General features: G+C 38.2%; 2 protein-coding genes across 4 annotated transcripts; one reads left to right on the top strand and one right to left on the bottom strand.

The window, feature by feature from the left end:
* Positions 1-85: 85 nt before the first annotated feature.
* zdhhc12b (zDHHC palmitoyltransferase 12b) lies at positions 86-5,593 on the top strand. The gene is made up of 5 exons (XM_039658885.2): positions 86-557; positions 2,258-2,397; positions 3,121-3,213; positions 3,534-3,700; positions 4,064-5,593. The coding sequence occupies exons 1-5, from the start codon at positions 461-463 to the stop codon at positions 4,377-4,379; spliced, it is 813 nt and encodes a 270-aa protein (XP_039514819.2). The 5' UTR covers positions 86-460; the 3' UTR covers positions 4,380-5,593.
* pkn3 (protein kinase N3) lies at positions 5,591-21,363 on the bottom strand. 3 transcript variants are annotated; one of them, XM_039658865.2, is made up of 22 exons: positions 21,042-21,363; positions 19,604-19,880; positions 18,830-18,984; positions 16,725-16,854; positions 15,658-15,809; positions 13,894-14,110; positions 12,703-12,885; positions 12,325-12,434; positions 10,396-10,539; positions 10,206-10,281; positions 9,801-9,969; positions 9,580-9,682; positions 9,405-9,478; positions 9,172-9,241; positions 8,994-9,085; positions 8,499-8,675; positions 8,041-8,103; positions 7,760-7,836; positions 7,515-7,657; positions 7,233-7,340; positions 7,079-7,159; positions 5,591-6,994 (listed from the first exon to the last, which is right to left on the bottom strand). In XM_039658865.2, exons 1-22 carry the CDS (start codon positions 21,060-21,062, stop codon positions 6,794-6,796), a joined length of 2,823 nt encoding a protein of 940 aa, XP_039514799.2. In that variant the 5' UTR covers positions 21,063-21,363; the 3' UTR covers positions 5,591-6,793. The 3 variants fall into 3 exon arrangements, with proteins under 3 accessions (XP_039514799.2, XP_088986411.1, XP_039514800.2); XM_089130285.1 differs by lacking the exons at positions 19,604-19,880; positions 21,042-21,363 and adding an exon at positions 17,876-18,044 and having other exon boundaries at positions 18,830-18,949; XM_039658866.2 differs by lacking the exons at positions 18,830-18,984; positions 19,604-19,880; positions 21,042-21,363 and adding an exon at positions 17,876-18,400.
* Positions 21,364-21,445: the final 82 nt, after the last annotated feature.

Below are 21,445 nucleotides of genomic sequence, written 5' to 3'. Positions count from 1 at the left end.
GGATGTGTTTTCTTTTCCCTCGGCTTTGCCTTTGCATCCCAGTTTCGAGCCGAGACGTCACGTGACCACAGCTGACCAATAGGAAACGTAACATCCACCCGATTCACGTCTAAGCAGCGGAACGGAACAATCAACAAGCTTATTAGAGCGAAAGAAACGCCGTATCTAAATGAAGTACCGCGCTACTGTTGCATTACAGAGCTATAGCCAGATGCGTTTAGATGTTCAGCATACAGACTCCACGCTATAGGGTGAAATAATCTGGTTCAAATGGTTCTTGTTCTGGAATTTAGCGTAGGACGCGTAGGAGCTCACTTGACAGCTGGAATGTAACTGGGTTTCTTATGAGCTGGCTAACACAGCTAGCTGCCTATAGAGGTCTGTGAGTCTGAGGATAAGATGCATTTCATTACGAGCACACAGCAGATGCATGCTTAGGTGTATATAGAAGTATGCTAGGATGTTCAAAAATGTGTTCGGATCCGGATTCCTGGTGAGGACCGCTCATGTCATATTGACATGGGTTATAACGTTGATTCTCTTCCTCCACGACACCGGTAAGTGCTCTTAACAGATGCTGATTGTACTCTGAGTATGTTCGTCTTATGTCTACATCAGCTGTATAATGTACATAATGCTACTGCACACCGGTATCTGCATCACTGAGTGTTCAAGGATCCACGTTTACATGATCCCTAACTCTAGCACTCTCTGTTACATTATATTTATTGATATGACAAAAAGTCAAAATGATCAATTTATTGTGATATAAAAGTCTAAAACGATGAGACTCATGATGACGTAAAAGTCTCAAACTTATGAGATACTCATGATGTGATTAGGCCTAAGGTGTTGGAACATAGTAATTATGATGTTGGTCAAAATTGTGAGATACTAAATTGTATCTGATAAAAAGTTTAAATTTTGACACACTAAGTCATAATTATAAGATTATAAAATTATTAATAATACGATTATTATAAGTCACACTTATAACATAAACACATAATTACTACATAAAAATTAGACTTTCCTCTTTTTTTAGCTCATAATTTAAAATTTTTATCTCATGAATTACTTATGGCTGGAATACATTATACAACTTTTGCTGAAAGTAAAAGCTAGCCTGAAGGTTATGGGAAGTCAGTGTTAACAAATTTCGCTGAAAATCACGTATGGGCATAGACTTAACTTTTTAGCTTCAGACTATGATCCATCCAGTCAGGGGATATCAAGTTTGTTCCATATTTTTAAGGGATAGTTCATTTTGAAATTAAATTGATATGCTGTTTTAGCTTACCTCAAGGGCATCCAAGATGTAGGTGTCTTTGTTTCCACAGCATTTTCAATTTTGCCATTTTTTTTTGGTCAAACCGTTGTTGTCTGTCAGTCATACACTGGAGGTTAAGGGGGTCCTCCCTCGGTTCACCTCAAAGAGCATGCACAGAGAAGTAAAAATTAAACATGATTTAATGACTCGTGAATGTAAGTACACATTGATAGCCTAAGACGCTAAACGAGCGGTTTGTGTGAGAAAATGAACAGTATTTATATAGTTTTTACCTCTTGTTAACAGCCGTCGGACTGATCTGAATCAGATGTCCAACTGAACCGAACTGAACCGTCTCGTGCTGTTAGGCCGGAAGTGATCTCTCGCGCGTCTACATCACGCATTGTTTACACGGAGATTTCGGCAGTTTTACCTTTCACTAAACATATTTAGAAATCTAAATATGTTTAGTGAAAGGTAAAACTCCCAAAATCTCTGTGTAAACAATGCGTGACGTAGACGCACAAGAGATCACTTCCGGCGTAACGTCTGGAGACGGTTCAGTTCGGTTCAGTTGGACATCTGATTACTGTTACAAGTATGTTTTCATTTGTTATGTTTAGAAGCAATAAAGCACATGTCTTTGTATTTGGAATGACTTGAAAGTCTGCAAGTGTGTGATCTCCAGTCGTTTAGATTATGCTGCCCATTTTTCTCTGTAACGTTAACTATTTACAAAGCCGACAAGAGTATGATGCAGTGTTTCAGCCTTTGTTATGTCATAATTTAAACTTTGTGTGCCAATTTTGTGTTGAATTTAAGTGGCGTAAATGGGATTCCACAGTTCTGCACAATTGTTTCTCTAATATGCTCTAATTTCCTTCACTCTGTCCTACTCCACTATGTTGTATTCTACTTCACTGCTGTGCTCCTTTCCACCTTTCCTTTTCCATGTTCAGTTATGCTCTATTCTACTCTTCCACACAGATCTGCGCAAACAGGAGGAGACGGGGGAGCTCACACTGCCGGTTCTCTTTGTGCTGATGGTCCTGGTGTCCGTGTTGCTGTACTTTGCGGTTTCACTTATGGATCCTGGTTTTGTCTTGTCTGATGACTGTGACTTACAGGTTAGTTCATTTAGGGATTCTCACATTTTTTGGTAATCAAACTTCTGTGACCTGAAATATTTACTTAGGGTATCCCCTGCAATTTTAAGTTAATTTTATAATAATTTAATAATATGTTGGTTAAAGCTACAATATCAAAGTTTAAGTATCTTTATTTGTCTCCCCAAGGAGAAATTAGTTTTGGACCTAGAGAAATTGCTGCAAGGGTTACAACAGAGACACCACAAAAACACAAGATTAAGACAGTTAAAAAAGACAAAAAGTACATAGAACATTTAGGTTACTCAAAGGAGCTGTGCAAATTGTGAATTACCCTTTTCTGTAGGGTTCTTGTGCAAGAGTAATTTTATATCATATCCATAGATGCATTGAATCACAGATATACAGAGCATTAATGAATTCACGTTCAATAATGTAAGTACACAATTGAAAGAAATACTGTATAACACTGTGCAAGTGTTTTTTGGATATTTTGACAAATATTGTACCTTTAATGATCACATGACATTCAGGTAAACAAATAAAATATTTCTTCTTTTTAATATGCGATTTATTAGCTGCCTCTATTCACAAGCTCCCTGCATTTCTGTTTTGAAAAACTCCAGTTTAGGAAACTTTGAGTTAATAGAAATACAGGCCTCATAAAGTTTACGAGTCTTACCTCCTCTACACAGTCATCAGATTTTTTCAGGAATAAAAATGCCCCATTTGACTGTATTTCAGTTCACACTTGGTATTGCAGAAGAAACACAGGATATGATTCCACACACTACCAAGTCCATCCGGCTGCGGCGCTGTGGACACTGCCTGGTACAGGTGCGCTGTCACTTATTAAACATGAGATACATAAATAAAGAGCTTTTTATAATATTCATTCAAAGGTTTAAGGACAAGCTGCAACAAAAACGAAATATTATTTACTCTAATTTTTTATTCGTTTTAGTGTCAGAGCCATGAACATTTTATTTAATTACCTTTTTTAAATTTTTTAATTTTATGAAAATATTATTTAAATTAAGTTTTTGTTTTACTTTTGGTTTAAGATAATAACCATATGTGTTCATGCATAGAAAAAACATCTTTATTCATTTATAACAATGAACCCATTGTAAAAATGAATGCACACTTTGCCTTAGCAACCCATGAGATCTAAACACTGCCAGACGTGTCAGCACTGTGTGCGGCGCTATGATCACCACTGCCCCTGGATAGAGAACTGTGTCGGGGAGAGAAACCACCGCTGGTTTGTGCTTTATCTGGCTGTCCAGCTTGTTGTCTTACTGTGGGGACTCAACATGGCCTGGTGAGTAATACTTGAGGCCAATTCACCCTGCACCGACAGACAAAAACCAACAGCAACAGACTCTTCATTGGGTTTTGTTGGTTCAGTTTGTTTCTCCTGTTGGAGTTTGTTTGGTTGTAAAATTTCTGAGAAGTGGCTGAGAAGTACTGTGTTGGTCAGTGTCTGTCGGTGCGGTGTGAATTGGCCTTTATATATCATGCATGGAATGTCCAGAACCGCTAATGGAAAATAGTCCTAAATAATGTATTCTGAACTTGTAATGAACTTCACAAACCGTTTTCATGCTTCAACAACAACTTTAAACACTAAAGAATGTTGAAAATGTAAAAGAAATCCTAATAGGACCCTTTAAATCTTGTACAGGTCCGGCTTCAGTCACGCTTCCACCTGGCAGCTGTGGTTGAGGACCAACGGAGTGCTCTTGGGAGCAGCAGCGGTGGTGGCGGTCCTATCCCTGACCGTACTTCTCCTCCTGGGCTCTCACCTGTACCTGGTGTCCCTAAATACCACTACATGGGAGTTCATGTCTCGACACAGAATCTCTTACCTCAAGCACTGCGGAGTAGACGAAAACCCTTTTGACCGTGGAACCCTGCGCAATCTCTGGGGCTTCTTCTGCGTTTGGGAACCAGTGGTTTGGGAGCATGTGTATTTCAAGCAAGGCAACGATCCCATTTAATTCCTCGGGAGTCATGACTGTCGTGACAAATAACCCATTAAATGGAAGTTGATGTTTTGGTGGAAATCGCTCCAAACTGCATCTGCTACTACATCTTATCTACTTCTTCCTTGTGAACGACCCATTCCATTTTGAAAGTGATTCTTTCTTTAATGCATGAACTTGTTATCAAATAGGTTGGAATGAAGACCATTTCTATTAAATAGTTTTGTGAATACTTTGCCCAGATAATACTTTGACAATTCGTCTGTGCTGATTTGGGACATTTTATTAGCGAACGCAGAACAAAAAGCACAAAATCACAACAGCTGGAGCTGTATTGTGGTTTCCCATTAATGCAATATGAGATTAATTACAATTTTATATGCTTATTATTATCTCGGCTCTGCTCAAATCATCTCTTTCATGGTACTAACAAGCTGTCGGACAAAAGTAACTTAACTAGACAGTCTGTCAGCTGATTTTATAGCAGCAGCCAATGTTGTATTACATCAGCAACGATTTTTGAGCAATTATTGAACTTGTGAAATACAGTCAGTTGTATATACACATTTTTACATGGGTTTTTTTGGAGGAGGGAGGGGGATTGACCCCATTTAAGATCAATTTTTAGAGTAGACAGGGTAATAAGTTTATATTAAATTTCCTATAGCACTTTATCAGTGGTGAAATTACAATATGCTTGTAATGTGATGTTATCATATTAATTGTTATGGTTTATCTTGACAATCTATAGATTAAACATGAGAAATTAACATATTAGAAGACAAATTTAGAATGCAAACATAATCAGTGCAGTACTGTTCAACATTTTTCCTGCAAAACATTATTTTTATATAAACAGGGTATTTCTTATTACACGTCAGCTTAAAGAGAGGAATATGTAAGTGAACGTGATACTCCTTTGACTGTTAAATTCTGGGCCAGTAATATGTTTGGTTGATAAATGCAGTGTAATGAATTGTCTTCTTCAACAAACATTAGTTAGAAATGTATCTGCATAATATAGAGTTAGTAATATATAAAAAGCAATAATTGTTTTTTCTTTGACTTGAATTCAGTTTCTTTAAAATATTACTTTTGCATTCGAGTGTTTTTAACTACATATTATGCTGAGATTTCATAAATGATTTGTGCCGTTTTGATCAAATTTATGCAATTTTTCTTCCTCTGATATTTTGAAACGTCAATATTCAATAAACTGAACAACATGATCATATTGTATTTTATTTCTGAAAATACATTCATCCCCATTCAATTACATTTACTTACATATTTTATTATCCTTCATGTGGCTCATAGAAATGACAAATTTCATTTAAATATTTTAGTGTCATTTTGTTCACAGTGTAACCTATCAGTAGTAAACCACATTGACAAAGATGCAATGGTGGCCTGATGTAGAAAAGTAAAATTTAGACAAACATGTTAAATAAGGAACAATGTAATCAGCTTCTATAATACGTGATACAGAGAGCAAAACAGTAGGACTGTTTAAATATCAGCTTAGTAGTGAGTGAAAGTGCTAACCGTATCATGCCAAGACATCGAGTAGAATATGCCTAGTCTAATGCAACAGTCCTACATTTGTCCAGAGGAAGACTATAAATAGAAAGGCAGGATAGAGCAAGTCGCCGTTTAAAGCCAAAAAGTCACGAGACGTCTGGAAGTACTGGGTTTGGAAAGTTGAGAACTGGTCCAAAATCAACAAGCAACATTTAATCCTAAATCAAATCCAGATTAGGGACAACCAGAGATCAAAACGTGAGGGTTTAACATGAACATACATCACATAGACTGAGCGTGGAAGAATTTGCATGATCTAACACCGAGCACACAGTCCCATAGTTACAGCCTGGAACTTAAGGAGCTTAAGATGTATCGCTCGGATCAGCGCTACATCAGAAATCTTTCAAAACGGCACAGCGTTCGGAAAATCATTATCTGTTCAGAAAGAGTGCAAGTATATTTTGGCATCATAGTTCTTTGTAACAGGAAGACTTCTCTTTATTTTAACAGCTGACTAAAAATAGGCATCTGCACACGACAAACAGTGTAACATCCCAAAAATAACATTAATATACGTTTATAACTGCATGTATAAATATCAGGGATGGTCGGAGCAGGTCTGAGCTTACTCACAGTGGTAGCCGCAAAGTTTTGGTCGGGGGCGATCACATGGTTTCCTCTTGGTTTTGAAGTCCAGTCTGGACAGTCTTTGGAGCTTAAGCACAAATCTGCAGCCAGCTTCATGGAAAAATCGTACAGCAGCTTTTAAAGGGTGACACGGGGCCAGCTTCACTTGATTCGACTGCATAACTCAAGGGAGAGAATAATTGGATAAACAAGACAGAGAGAAAAGAAAGCAGAGATTTGATATGTCACAACCCCTTCGGAGTGTAATCGAGTGGAAGTCAGTGCAAAGCAGAGAAGTCAAAGTCTGCAAAGAACTCCTGCTGCTCGGCGGTGAGGAAGAATGGAGTCTGCGGAGGGGTCAGGACTGGCTTCAGGCGCGTGAACTCCTCGTCAAAGTTACTGACGTCTGCTGGTGCTTTTATTGACGGCAGGAACGGAGGTTTGGCTCTTTTGGCCAACAGGGCTTCCCAGTCCATGCCCTGTGGAGAGGAACGAGCCTTTTTTAAAAAGAACGTTTCAAAATAAGCTTCTCTAAGGTCGTCGAAACTATTAGTGACTGTTACCTGAAAAAACCTGTGTTTCTTCACTTCATTGGCATCTTGGTCTCCTGCTCCTAGTCGTTTTTCTGGGTTCTTCTGCAACAACTGCAATGAAAAGATACAGAGTCAGGGAGTGAATTTCAATTTCAGTTCTTCTATTAAAGGGATGAGCTGTTACCTTTTGGACCAAAGAGACCGACTCAGGGGACAAAAACCTGGGATAGCGCACTTCATCGTTCACTATGCTGTCAAACACTTCCTCCTCATCATCACCGGGGAATGGAGACTGGAATAGAAAGGATACAAGTATACACTCAAAGTTTATGGGCTGCATTTATTTGATCAAAAATCAAAACTGTAATATTGTGAAATATTATCACAGTTTAAATTAAAAAAAAAAAATTTCAATGTAATTTGGGGTGGGTGATGCTGTATTGCGAGTCTGAGGACCAGAACTGACCTCTCCCACTAGCATCTCATAGATGAGCACACCCAACCCCCACCAGTCCACTGCGCGGGTGTAAGTGCTGTCTGTCAAAACCTCCGGGGCCAGGAACTCTGGGGTTCCACAAAAGGTTGACGTGCGATCGCCATGTCCCATACCTAATCGGAGGCAAGGCTTTGGTGACTCTGCTCAAATAGTAATTTGAGACAAACAAACAAAAACATTTTCCACAGGACAAATCATATTACGTTTAAATATACCTTCTTTGCAAAGTCCAAAATCTGCAATTCTCACAAAGCCATCAGAATCCATCAACAGATTGTCCAGCTTTAGGTCCCTACAAAAAGGAAAGTGCGAAACCATACATGCATTATTATTTCATATATGCATATAATATGGGAATTTAGTAATAGTTGAATAAACTGAATTTCAATTTCAGTTCTATTAAAGGGATGAGTTGTTTCCTTTTGGACCACAGAGACCGACTAATAATAGTCATAGTGTAGTTACCTATAGACAATAATAGTAATAGTGTAGTTACCTATAGACAATCCGGTTTTGGTGCAGAAACTCCAGGCCCAGTAATACACATGCAGAATAAAACCTGCCAGAAAAACCCTCAGTTTACAGTCACAGACAGATGAACACGTCAATGCTAAAAATAACAATGCTAAAAATATTCAGTGTGTGCGTCTGACTCTGAGAACATCACTACGTGAACAAGTGTGGCACTTATGTAAATGCTCTGTAATAAAACACACTGTGTGTGTCTGTGTGTGTGTGTGTGTTTGGGGGGAACCTGGTAACCAAATGTCTCCAAAAATATATTGATAGCAGTACTAAACATACTAAATTTGCAAGATAGCAGAAGCTAAACATACTAAATTATTTTTTTTATGAAAATGTAAAAATGTTGGGGTGAGATTAGGGTTTGAATATACAGTTTGTGCAGCATAAAAATCATTATGTGGAAAACCCAGCGTATGTATGTGTTTTTACCTAGCCTGCCTTTCAGAGAAGATGTTATTGTGGATGTGTGTCATCAGGTCTCCTCCAGGTGAATATTCCATCACAAAGCACACATGGTCAGGTGTCTGGAAACACCCATATAGGTTCACCAAGAAAGGATGACGGGACACATTGATGGTCTCAAAAATCCTCTTTTCACACATTAAACTATAAAAAGAATAAAATGAATTCACAATATAATACAAGCCGAACAGTTAATGTGTCCACTAAAACTGTCCACTAAAATAATGATACCCTTACAAGCATAGGCAGGTCTATATTTTCATGTATATAAACCCATTTACTATATACAGTGTAAAAAAACGTGTTCCCTTAAAGAAGTTTCCAGAATTATTGCCATTGTAATACAGAAATAAATACTAAATGTTTGAAAAATAAATCTCAAAAAACTATAAATTACCATATCCAATTCATGGTGCTATTTGCACAGGAAGACATTCCCGACACAGGGATACAGAACCTCACCTGTCCACTTCATCCCGGGTCACAACGTCCCCTTTCTTCAGAGCTTTGATGGCATATAGTTTCCCAGTTCTCTTGAACTCAGCCAGCAGGACCTTCAATGAAAGACAAAAAGATATTGCATCAACACCAACCCCCAGAATCATCTGATTACAGTACAGAAGGACATCTGCAGTTTTACCTTTCCAAAGTGCCCTCTTCCTAAAACAGAAATGCAGCTGAAGTCCTCCATCTGCATCCCCTCTTTCCTCCTGTGAAACGGGATATATAAAACATACAGTGAAAGAGAAAGACACAATGTGAGAGGGCATACATGTTGAAATTTAAGACTTAAGGTAAGGGATCTTCCAAAATATTCCTTAATCCAAGAAGTGAGCAATAATAATAGCATTAATAAATAAAATATTGACTTACTGAGGTGTAGGCTGGGATGCAGGTCTGCCTTTGAAAACTTGTCGATCCTCACAGGAATTCACTCTGGTACAAGTCTGGGAAACACGTCCCAAATCACAACAATTACAACTTTAACTTGACCAGAGCAATAAATGAAGCTTCAAATTAAAAGCACATCTTTGTCCACAAGACGTACCCCAGAAAGTGATTCGTCAGTTGTAGGGTTCTTTGCCAAGAGGAGGCGTGGGGGCTTGGCAGGACGCTCCTCACTGAAATTCAGTTTAACAACTGCAGACTCTCTGTGATAAACAGCCACAACGCAGAAAGAGAATCACTTTCTACAATGATTAATGGACATATTTTCCTCAAACAAATCTGAATCGACCAAAACCCCAGGGACACCTGAGCAAGTCTCACCCAGAGGAAGGGGGCGTGAATACGGATGGGGGGGAAATGGGTTCAGAGCCGGGCAGCGGAGGGCTCAGGGCGGTGATGGTGCTGTTGCAGGGGGGCAGCACGCTCATCATTAGACGCCCCCAAGTGGCAAAGTTCATATTCATTTGCGCTGCCCGCAGGAAATTTTTCCCTGAGAAAAGCATTAAATCAGCTCTCTAATATACAAATAATGACGCATTACTCTGAAACATCAATCTTAATCGCTGAACTTCACAGCACTGCCTCTACATGTCATGTTAATAGCTCCACAATGTCACTCTTTAGAGTTTTGAAAGCATTCAAGTGCTTATGAGAGAGATTATGACAATCCCTTATACAGACCCACTACGAGGACAATACTGGAGAAAATGTGTCAAGCAAGCACACCTTTTTCTTTTGGGAAAATCCGTTTCTGTCGTTGTAGTTTAGGATGCCGCTCAATGACAGGGTTAATGAATCTCACCTGAAACCAAACCGCACAATAAACAGCTGACTATATGCATTAGCTGTACCAGACTTGGCTCCGTTTATTAGCATGATTTGGCACTAGGATGAAGGTATTGCGAGGTTCTCTTACCTCTGTGAACAGTGTGCCCTGTGGCTCTAGATAAAGACACATGCTGTGTCGCTGGTTGTCTAGGAAGTCTTCTAAACGCAGGAACTTTACGGCACACAGGGACCTCCAGTCTCGCCAGTACACTGCAATCTCCAGCTCCCGAGACTACAAGGGGTCAAAAGTCACATGAGATGCAGAAAAAAAAAAATAACATACACACACCAGCTGTAGTTGTAGTTTAGTAAAAAGTAAATTTGGGGAATATTACAATTTAAAACAACTTTTCTATTTTAATATATTTTAAAATGTAATTTATTCCTGTGATGGCTGTCAAAGCTGAATTTTCAGCATCATTACTTAGTGTCACATGATCCTCCAGAAACCATTCTCATACGCTGATTTAGTGGCCAGGAAACATTTCTTTTCATTATATTATCAATGCTGAAAATAGTTGTGCTGCTTACGATTTTTGTGGGAATCGTGATACATTTTTTGGCTTTGTTGATAAATAGAAAGTTTAAAAGAACAGAATTCATCTGAGATGGGAATTGTAACAGTATAAATGTCTAATGTCACTTTTGATCAATTCAATAAATACTTGCTGAATGAAATAAATAAAAATAAATAAATAAATTCTCACAGACCCACTGACATGACAAAATAAAAGTTATGGCAATTACAATGATTAAAACTGAAACATGCCTTTTAAAGGGATAGTTCACCCCCACAAATTATGTCATTTACTCACCCTGAAGTTGTTCCAAACCTGTCTAAATCGATTTCTTCTACTGAGTACAAACAAAGATATTTTGAAAAATGTCAGTAACCAAACAGTTGATGGACTCTGGAAGTCACGGGTTGGTTACCCACATTCTTCAAAATATGTCATTTTTTGTTCAGCAGAAGAAAGAAATTCATACAGGTTTGGAACAACTTGAGTCTGAGTAAATGATGACATCATTTTCATTCTTGGGTGAACTATCCCTTTAAGTATTGTATGATTTAAAAAAGCAGTTTGAGCTATTTTTCCCCTCAACAGAGATTCATCTAAATGTGAATGATGAGAAGTCAGACACCAAGTAATGTTTTTCTAAAACAATCAAAGAGATGTGAATCACAGCCTTTGAAAGAAAAACTGCAACAGTAATCCAAAAATAATAGGGCTGTGCAAAAATTAACTGCGATTAATCGCATCCAAAATAAAAGTCTGTGTTTACATAATATATTTGTGTGTGCTGTATATAATTATTTTGTATATATAAATACCTATGCATGCATGTATATATATATTTAAGAATTATTTGCACTTAAATTCTGTATATATATATACTGTATAGATACATAATCTATATTATATAAATATAAATATTTTATATATGAATAACACATGTTCTTAAATATATACATGCATGTGTGTGTATTTATATATACAAAATAATTATATACAGCACACACAAATATATTATGTAAACACAGACTTTTATTTTGGATGCGATTAATCGCAATTAATTTTTGCACAGCCCTAAAAAATAATGAAATAAATTCTCATTTTCCACCGGAAACGCTGAATCAGCATGGAGAGAGCTGCAGGCTCACTTGGCCACTATTCAGGCTGAGTGTTTGTGTCCAAGGGGTGAGCAAAAGATTACAGTAATGTTGCGGGATTAGTTTGGATTACTCTGGAGGCGGTTGATTGCACTCTGGGAGAAAAGCTGCGTTAATGAAGGTGAGGAAAAGATTTCAGCCAATGCCCTCACGGGCACTTTCCATAAACCAGACATGGTAAGTGTTGCCTGGGATGACTGACAGTTATAAACTGCAAGCTGTAAAAGCACTCAGACCATGAGTTTGTGATATCCATTAAGTGTGAGCTCCTTATCTGAATTCAAAACGATTATTTACTTACTAGATATGTCTATGAAATATGCAGTAGAATTTGTTGGCACTGACCCGCTCGAGTTCAATGCTAAAGCTCTGATTCCAAGCCTCCTTACTCAGCGGCCGCCAATGTGTGCGACCAACTATCTTGTTATCCACCTTCAATACAGCACTGATCTCAGCTGAGAGAAAACACATAAAAAGAAAGAAAACAATTCAAGAAACATCTTACTGGGGGGGGGGAATCAAATCAAAATTTTATTTGGAATCAAAAAAAAGATTAAGTAACTTGAATTCTAATGACTAATAATGTCTGACATTCTAATAATGTCATTAGACAAGGTACAAGGTAGGAAAATACAGATTCCTCGTATTACTCTCAACAGCGAGACGGAGTTTAAATTATATTTGAAATCCATTATATTTCACTCTGCTTCCCGAGAGACTCACATGAGAGCTCGTCCGTCTTGGTGGTCTTGCCGTTGGCACTGCGGGTGGAGAGACCAGTTCTCATCCTTAGTGATTTGGACTCAGAGGGACTTCCAGGGGCAGAGGACATGTTGCTTACCCGACAACGACCTGGAACTGACTCCAGCAGGTCCTGACAACCCATCAACCTGACTTCCAGTCGCCCTGAAAACACATGCATGCAGGTTTTACACAATAAAGCACACATATTTATGCACATAAAAATAAATCTGCACAAAAACAAAGATTAGCATACATTCCACTTCTATAGCCTCTATGCTTGTACAATTATAACAATCAGAAGTGCAAATATGAACAAAGTTTTTATAATACAAGCTCAATGGCAAATATAATTATGCATAAGTGGGTAATAATAGGTCTGATAAGAGCCATATCAGACCGAGAAAAGTGACCAGTACAGTTAAACAAGTCTATTATGCACACCAAGGCTCCATTTATTTTTATTAATAATATAGTAATTGCAATATTGTGAAATGTTATCATTTTGAATGACTGTTTTCTACTAAACAGCTGTCATTAGAGGAATACATTACATCCTAAAACACCATTGATAAATGTAATGTAGACTGAGACTCTCATAACTAAAAAGATGTTTGAGCCCTCTTTATTGTCCTGGTACAAATCAATGCTTTTCTTTGTTCAATGAGCAGTTCATGAGTTGAAGCTCTTAATTTTGATATCTCAAAGAGCACGATATTGATGCATTTAACCTTAAAATGTACAAAATTTTAAAAAACCCAAGATAGTTTTACAAATTCCTATGGGAAAGAACAACCATTTATGAACTTTACTCCAGCAGTACAACAAAGTTCATTTTAAGTCAGTATAACCATGTTGCCATATGCCATATTAAAATGTCAAAATTTGGCCTGCTTAAGAGGGGGCCTACAAGACATTGTGCCCAGGGGCCTCTGAACTCTTAATCCGGCCCAGCTTTATAGGAGTACTTAATGACAGAAGTTATATTTTTGGGAGAACTAACCCTTTAATATGCTCTTGATGGTACAGAAAGTAGTACAACAGGGCCTTCAGTCTCTAAAAGTAAAGACACTTTTCACTAATTTAAATTTACATATTGTGGCATCACAACTACATTTATCTTGACATCTTTAACACCATAACCTTCCTGCTAACTTTCAACTGTGTCAATACCTGTCAGGCTGGATGGTTTGAAGAGTGAAGAGGATGCTGAAGAAGAAGAACGCAGGCGATCTCTATGCAACCCAACGACAGGCGAGGACCCTACTGTTAGCTCCTCTTTAATGGCAGCTCGTTTGGGATGGTCATGTGGAAGCTCTCCAAGCCGCTGCTCTAGAGACAAGCGTAAAAGGTCCAGTTTCTGAGAGGACTCCTGCAAACGGGCCTGAGCCTGGACACAGAAAGACATGCTCAAAAATACAAAAGAGGCTCAGAGCTAACAGATGTGAGCTACATTTATGAATGACAGTAGAGTGAAACAAGGCCACTGACAGTAACTATATAGAGTTTATATACTATATTTCCTGTATCAGGAACTCTAAAATTGGCTTTTTGAAGGTAGGACAAGTGATACAAATTTCTGTAATTGTTATTGTCCCAATAATAAATTCAGGGAATTTCAGGAAGATATATTAAAGGTCCCCTGACATGAAATTTTCCCTTTCTGAGGTTTTTTAACATTAATTTTAGTTCCCCTAGCCTGTATTTGGTCCACTCGTGTCTAGAATTTTCAATCAGTGTAAACCGAGCTTTGGCTATTTCTCTCTTCTCTGCAGCTCAGACGCGCTGATCTTGAATCTCCTAGTTATTACGTCATAACGAGGAAAGGTTACCTCCACTTTCTCTGCTTTGCCCGCCCGGAGAATTTGGCTCAACAAAATGGTTTAATTAAAATTATTTAATTATTGTTTGTGCACAAGCTATTCCATTTTACAGTATTTATCCCGTGCACGTGCATTTGGATTCTTTATACGCAAGTAATATACATGTTTGCATTATTTTGGCATGATTTTTATTTCTTTGTGAGGCAATACTTTTTTGATAAACAAAGTTGGCCATAGGAGTGTAAAATTAAAACTGTTTCAGACTATACTGTACTGTATATGTTTGATTTATGTTAAAGTTCTTAGGACATTTCTCTTAATAATGAGACATTTGTTTTTGTAATCAAGCTCTCAGATTACATCAAAATTTGGATTTAGATGTATGTGCGTTATATGAATTATCGGTTATTGTATCGTATTTTCATATCAGGGCATCTTTAGTTATGACTGGACAGGGAAGGATTGTAACCTGTTTTAATACAAACTAAGTGATTGTAAATGAGTCTGGTCTTCAAAATGCAAAGTGTAAATCGAAAAAAAAAGATTAGTGAGGTCATTTCAGCAGCAGGTTATCTGAGCAATGTTAGAGCACAAATTTCTCATTTTATCACTCACAGTAGACTCTGTCTTGTCTGTCTTAGTGACAAATAATGTGCTGGGTGTGCTGCTTCAAGGTTAAACACGCACAGCTGAGCAACACTGCAGGTACACACTCAATTCTCAGGAGTGAATCAAAATACTTCCAAAAACCACTTAAAAGTTTATCACTGTTACTAATTCACATGCATAGGTGTTAGCCAATTCATCTCTTTATTTAAAGTCCAGCTGTTATACTTTTTTGGATCAACATGTTAAGAACACACGGTTTTCTGCGCTGCGTGCGAAAGCAAATACACATTACATGCATTTCCAAAGGATGAGGATTCAGGCTCAAGTTGATACGATAAAACCTGACGCCATCGTTACCATTCATTATCAACAGCATTATCAATTGTATCATTAAGAAAGAATCGACAACAGTGTTGTTCCCTGACAGTAAGTGCATACAGAATGAGTCACGTATGCGTGTTGGTTACTGAAAAGCCTGTACGTCAAGTCCAATATATAAAATTACCTCTGCTAGAGCACGTCGGTCCTGCACTTTGCGTACTCCTAGCTGCTTGACCACGTTTTTGGCACCTTCTGCCACAGCTGCCTCAATCTTCAGATGGTGCCTGAGCTCCTCCAACCGCAAATCAAGCGAACTAATAGTTTCAGAAGGGCGACCTGCACAAAAACACACACACACACACACACACACACACACATAAAAAATAGTGAATAACCATTCAGCAAATTGCATTACTGTTTTACAATTTCACTGAAAAAATTAATTTCAAACATTTCACAAAATAATAAATGTTTATTGTTTAATAGATATAATAAATGTGTATTTAATCACAAAAAACAAGTATTTCTATATAAAACGTGAGCAAAAAACAAATATTGTTAATGCATTCTAATTAGGTCTGTTTTATGCACCAAGTAACACCAAATCAACACTAGAAGTATCACAACATGACAAAAGTATATCACCCACTTTATAATCAACAGTGTAGACAGCATCTATTAAAAAGGGAAACATTGAATTCAGTCGTGTCATGCCATGCCACTAGCTTCCTTCCAATGCATCTGGTAAACCACACCCAAAGTCAATACTAAAAGGTTACCCTAATACAAAATTGACATTTAAGCTTAAGTTCAAAATATATAATAATAGATCCAATTCTTTCAAAGCAACTCATCTAAAAAGTTGGGTGATTCTGCTGTATTGCTGATGTCAAGGCTGTGATTTATGTCTGAATGCTTGAGGAGATTTGGCTCAACACACACACACACACTGTACCCTTGGCAAACTGTTCCCTTTTTGATTATTATTTTGAGAATTTGGTTTGCATTGCAAGTTTAAAGATCAATGTCATTGTAAGAATAATGTTTTTCAAGAAAGTTACGACTCTCCTTCAAACACACTTTGGGAAACTCTGCCATAGACTATGATTTTGTTCATCCTGAAAACTGTTTTAGTGCTGTATCTTGGCTGTATAAGGGACAATGTCTTGTGAGGACATATTTAGCTTGAAAAATCCATAAAAATCATAATTTCCTACATGTATTCTTTACTGATTGAAAATGTTTGCTTACCCTCTGGCTGTGTGGTCTCCCGCTCTCCTTCTCTGGCCTGGGTGACTTTGACAATCTGCATGCGAAGCAGCTCGATTTTCGTCTTGCTATCCTGCAGCATCTGCTGGGCAGTGGACAACATCTTCCGATCCTGGAGAGTGACAAGAGAAACAATAGATCAATAAGTAAACCTTGCAACTGCATTATAACAAATGGTAAAGACACAACAACAACAACAACATAAATAGTCAGGGACCACAAAGAAAGAAATATGAAGAAATCCAAGATCCATCATGTTTCCCACATATTTTAACCAATTAAATTTCATAATTTGTTCCATTAATTTCCAGGTCATTATCATTATGATGATCATTTAAAAAAAAAAATTAACAGATTTAGATTATTTATTATTACGACACCAATGTATAGCCAATGAATATCTATCCCTTTCTAGCCAACGAAATATTTTATAGCATAATATAAATGTAAAATTTGTATTCACTACAGAAATTGATATGACTTTTACAGGAACAAAAATGTCCTGATTTTTCCAGGGAATGTGTTTTCCATAACCATGGAAACCCTTTAATAATATCCAGCCACAACAGCATTCATATGTCCCAAAACACTGTATGTAAACACTGTGGAGCAATCAAACAATTTTGTTCGAACATCCCAACCAGCCTGACACAGAAACAAAAGGGGAGTGTTTGAGAAAGCAGGCATATTCTTGCCGTTCCATTTGATGATTATTACTTTATTAGCAGGCACACAATAAAAAAAAAACACACTAGAGCTGAGCTTCCCCAATATAAGAAATTACCATGAAGACCAGCAGGCCAAAAGTCCAGTAGTCTTCATTAAACTCTTCTCTTAATGATCATGAGAAGCAGCCAGGTGTACTCCACACCCAAACATACTCAAATATCAAACACTGACTGTGCAATTTTCGCCCCAGAGCTTTAGGAGCGCACAACAGATATATACATATATATATCCTGAAATGCAGCATCTACATTATGCAAATGAAAGAGACACACTGACTGATTGCGATGCCCAAAACAGCCTAATACAGCCCCAGTGTAAACAATGTTGCAACATGAAACATGTGACCTTCTCTGAAACCTGCAGAAAAGACCCATTCAAGAGGTAAAGGAAGAACGAAACCATACCGTCCATAGCGCTCTCCCCCTCTCAATGCAGCTCAAGAGGTCATCTGTCATGTTTTGTGAACTTTCAGATGGCTGGTTGACATCCCCTTGCTCTTCTTTGACCCCCATCAGACGTTCCCTCCTGACGTGTTTTTCTCTCCATCCTCAAAACTGCTCATGTCAGTTTATCCTGTATAGCAGACACTGAGCCTCAGACATAGCAGATCAAGGATCAGTATCCAGGAAGCCACCATTCTTTCTTCTTATTGTTCTACTGTCCTTGTATCTCGCTCGCTCACTCACCACTCCTCCTCCTCCCTCCCCTTTTTACATTTTTTCTCTCAGCCTCTCTCTCCCTCACTCCGTTTACAAATCTCCTTCCAGAGGAGTTAGCCACCTCTAACTGCTGCTGCTGCCGTGCCCTGCCTGGCTGGCCCAAACCCGAATGCTTCGGCATTGGTCGGCACAAAGTCACATGGGCTGCTGCTGTCGCCAGGCCTAGGACCGGAGAAACCGATTCAGTACCAGCAAGCTCTTCCATTTCAGACTCAAAGAGAGGATGTTATAGTGTGCGAATGAGTGTTCTGAGCGTGTGTGTGTGTGTGAGATCGAGGCCCGGTACTCAAGCTGTCTGAATCCAGCACAAACATAAATCACAGAGCTGCCAGCACACAGTGTTCTCAGCCAGACGCCGCAGCATTATTGAAGCCCTGTCTGATAGAAATGCACAGACTCAAAGAATAAGTGGCAAATACACTCACGGCTAGCTAGAGTTCATGAGACTATCACTCTAAAAGGGTAATAAAGAATGGGGGGTGGGGGGGACTTGGGACCTCCTTTGTGTGCATATTATCATGTTTCATAGCATTTTGGCAGTGACCCAAACTGATTTAAATACACAGAGCAGTGGAATGCGAGTTAATCATCTCCAAGATGCACAGGAGATAAAAAGAGACCATGAGGGGAAATCCTCACCTTGACAGAGCTGTTGGCATAGGTCTGGATGATGTTCTCAGCTCCTTGTTTTACTTTGAGCTCCATGGTAAGCTGTTTTTTCAAAGTACGGACACGGCTGCCCAAGGGTGACGTGACCTCTTCCCAATGGCAAGGGTCTGGAGAGGTGGCATCGTCTGAGAAAACAAGGGTTTTCAGAGATCTATTCTATTATTAAAAAAAAAACATAAATGCAATGCATAAAAACTAAAAGGCCACAACTTTTATAAAAAATAATATAAAATAAAAAATTGGAAAGTTTGGGGTCAGTCATTTTTTTAAATAAGAAATTAATACTTTTATTCGGCAAGGACACATTAAATTGATCAAAAGAGCATTGATCATGACAGTAAAGATATTTATAATGTTACAAAACATTTCTACTTTTAAAAAAGTTTATTTATCCAAGAACCTTGCAAAAAAAAATGTATTGAGGTTTCTACAAAAATATTAAGCAGCATAATTGTTTTCAACATTGATAATAATGTTCAGCAAATTGTGATACTGAAGAGAATGTATGAGCAAGAGTAATGGCTGCTATAAATTCAGCTTTGCTATTGCAGGAATAAATTACATTTTAAAAGTTATTTCATGCTTTAATAATATTTCACAAGACTGAATAGGGGGAAAAATAGGGTGGAAACCTGATCAGTTCAATCAGTTTAATCTACAACATTTAAAATATATACAAATAAAAAATTATTAAAACTCAATATATCAATAGATCAAAGGCCAAACATAACCCTCATGTCTCACCTGACACAGTCTCTTTCTGTGTGGCCATAGCACGTGCATTCAGCTCCTGCAGCTCCCAGTGGAGCTGCTCGAGTTTGCGGCTAGAGGCTCTAAGCTGACCGTCCACATCGGCAGCATTCTTGCGGTTGGTCACCGCCCGTCGCAGTCGCTCAGCCGCCTCTTTGATCTTCAGTTCCCTCTGGATCTCCTGCCGGAGAAGGGCAATGGCATCCTCTACACGCTGCTGGAACTCAGGGTCCATGAGGTCACCTTCAGCCAGACCCCGCAGACAGCTGCCCTGTGGTGTTCAAGTGACATTGAGAGAAAAGCAGTATAAAAAAAAGTCAATATGCTTGCTTGTTTATGTCAGCCTTTTTGATAAAAACAGTAAGGCAAGCATATGAGATGCTGTTAAAAAGGTTAAGTAAACATAGAATTTTACTAAACGAACCAAACAATCCATTATGTGTGAAGGTGATATTATTGATATATCGATAAAGTAGACTTACTATAAGCAAAGTCGGACTGGGTGAAAATAAGGTCACTTACTGATATAAGCTGTTACACCATAAAGGCAAACACACATATATCGCAAATACTCACAGACACTTACATATTTTCAAACTGCAGTGGTTGGAAAGAGCTAAATAAAAGGAGGAAACCAACATTTTTCTACATATTGCCTATTTTCTGAACAAGCCATTGATACGGCATCTCACTTTGAAACACATAGAGGGCAGTGTTTCACACATTCTGACTGTCCCCGCAACAAAAATTGAATCAATTTACATAGAGTAAAGATTATGACGTCCCATAATTAATTTAATAATAGAAGTATTCAACAAATTGTACAGTAGAGTTGGTCTAGCAGCCAGGACAGGACTTTCTTAACACAGCAGTAAAACTGGAAAAACAGGCAAAGCACTTAAAAATAAAGAGACACTGTCAACTATAACCTTTTCAGCTACTTTAAATCACTAAAGACTTAAATGTGACTAAGGTTAGTTTTTTTTCATTCACACATAACTTCAGTTACATTTAAGCCTCAGGTGAAGGACACAAGAGGAAGCCAAGTCCTGTCAAACTTGTTCAACCTGAAAATCTTTAGTGTATTTAATTGTTTGGACATTACCTTATCCAATACTACCATATATAAAAGCAAAATAATAGAATGAGACAGATCTAATTGTTTTCTAAATTTTTATTTTATACTAGTTTCGCTATTAAAAATATACTTGTGGGTGACTTGGGTTGCATTACTCGATCAAAAACAATGGGACTCACCATAAGTTAATGTAAACATGAGCGTATGACGCTGGACGAACATTAACGATCTGACCGCTTGGCTTATTTGATCTTCAAACAGTAACGTTAACAGTTAAGTTACTTCTCCGTTTTTCAAACGTAGCCGTATCAATAAGGCTGTCTAATCAATAAGACTATCTAATTTGTTTCTTACCTGTAGCGTCACGCCCGACATTGTGAAAGAGAGTCCGACACACGCAGACAGACACTGATGCTGCTCGGACTAACCGACTCTTCGCTCAATCGCTCGAGCTCTCGGCTGGCTCTGGCTCACGCGGTGCCTGATTGAATGACAGAAACCATATCCAGACTTCCAAGTGAATCTGAGAGAGCTCAAACAAAAAAAGACATTCAAAGGGAATAAAAAGTGTTGTGCTGCTGTATACTGGAAAGAAGATACAGGTGACTGTCTGTCAGCTGGGAGGCTAGACGGCTCTCGAATTACCGCCGGTAGTTTTTTGTTTTTTTTTTAATGGAAGTTGCATTGCCTTTCCCATTTCCTGAGGTTTGAAATATCCTCGCCGCCTCCCTTTTCAATGATTGGCTGGCAGCGCTGTC

This window comes from Pimephales promelas, chromosome 4 (assembly GCF_988280905.1).
Source record: "Pimephales promelas chromosome 4, fPimPro1.hap1.1, whole genome shotgun sequence".
Lineage (NCBI taxonomy): Eukaryota > Metazoa > Chordata > Actinopteri > Cypriniformes > Leuciscidae > Pimephales > Pimephales promelas.
This window is presented reverse-complemented; position numbering and strand designations above follow the sequence as displayed.

Bases quoted from the DNA above. Each gene is read 5' to 3' on its own strand.
- zdhhc12b (XM_039658885.2), top strand. From the start codon at position 461: ATGTTCAAAAATGTGTTCGGATCCGGATTCCTGGTGAGGACCGCTCAT. The intron at 558-2,257 runs GTAAGTGCTCTT...TCTTCCACACAG, and splicing joins TCTCTTCCTCCACGACACCG to ATCTGCGCAAACAGGAGGAG. The intron at 2,398-3,120 runs GTTAGTTCATTT...ACTGTATTTCAG, and splicing joins CTGATGACTGTGACTTACAG to TTCACACTTGGTATTGCAGA.
- pkn3 (XM_039658865.2), bottom strand. From the start codon at position 21,062: ATGTCGGGCGTGACGCTACAG. The intron at 14,111-15,657 runs GTAATTTTATAT...TTCTGTGTCCAG, and splicing joins ACCGACGTGCTCTAGCAGAG to GCTCAGGCCCGTTTGCAGGA. The intron at 10,540-12,324 runs GTCAGTGCCAAC...GACCCCTTGTAG, and splicing joins TTAGCATTGAACTCGAGCGG to TCTCGGGAGCTGGAGATTGC.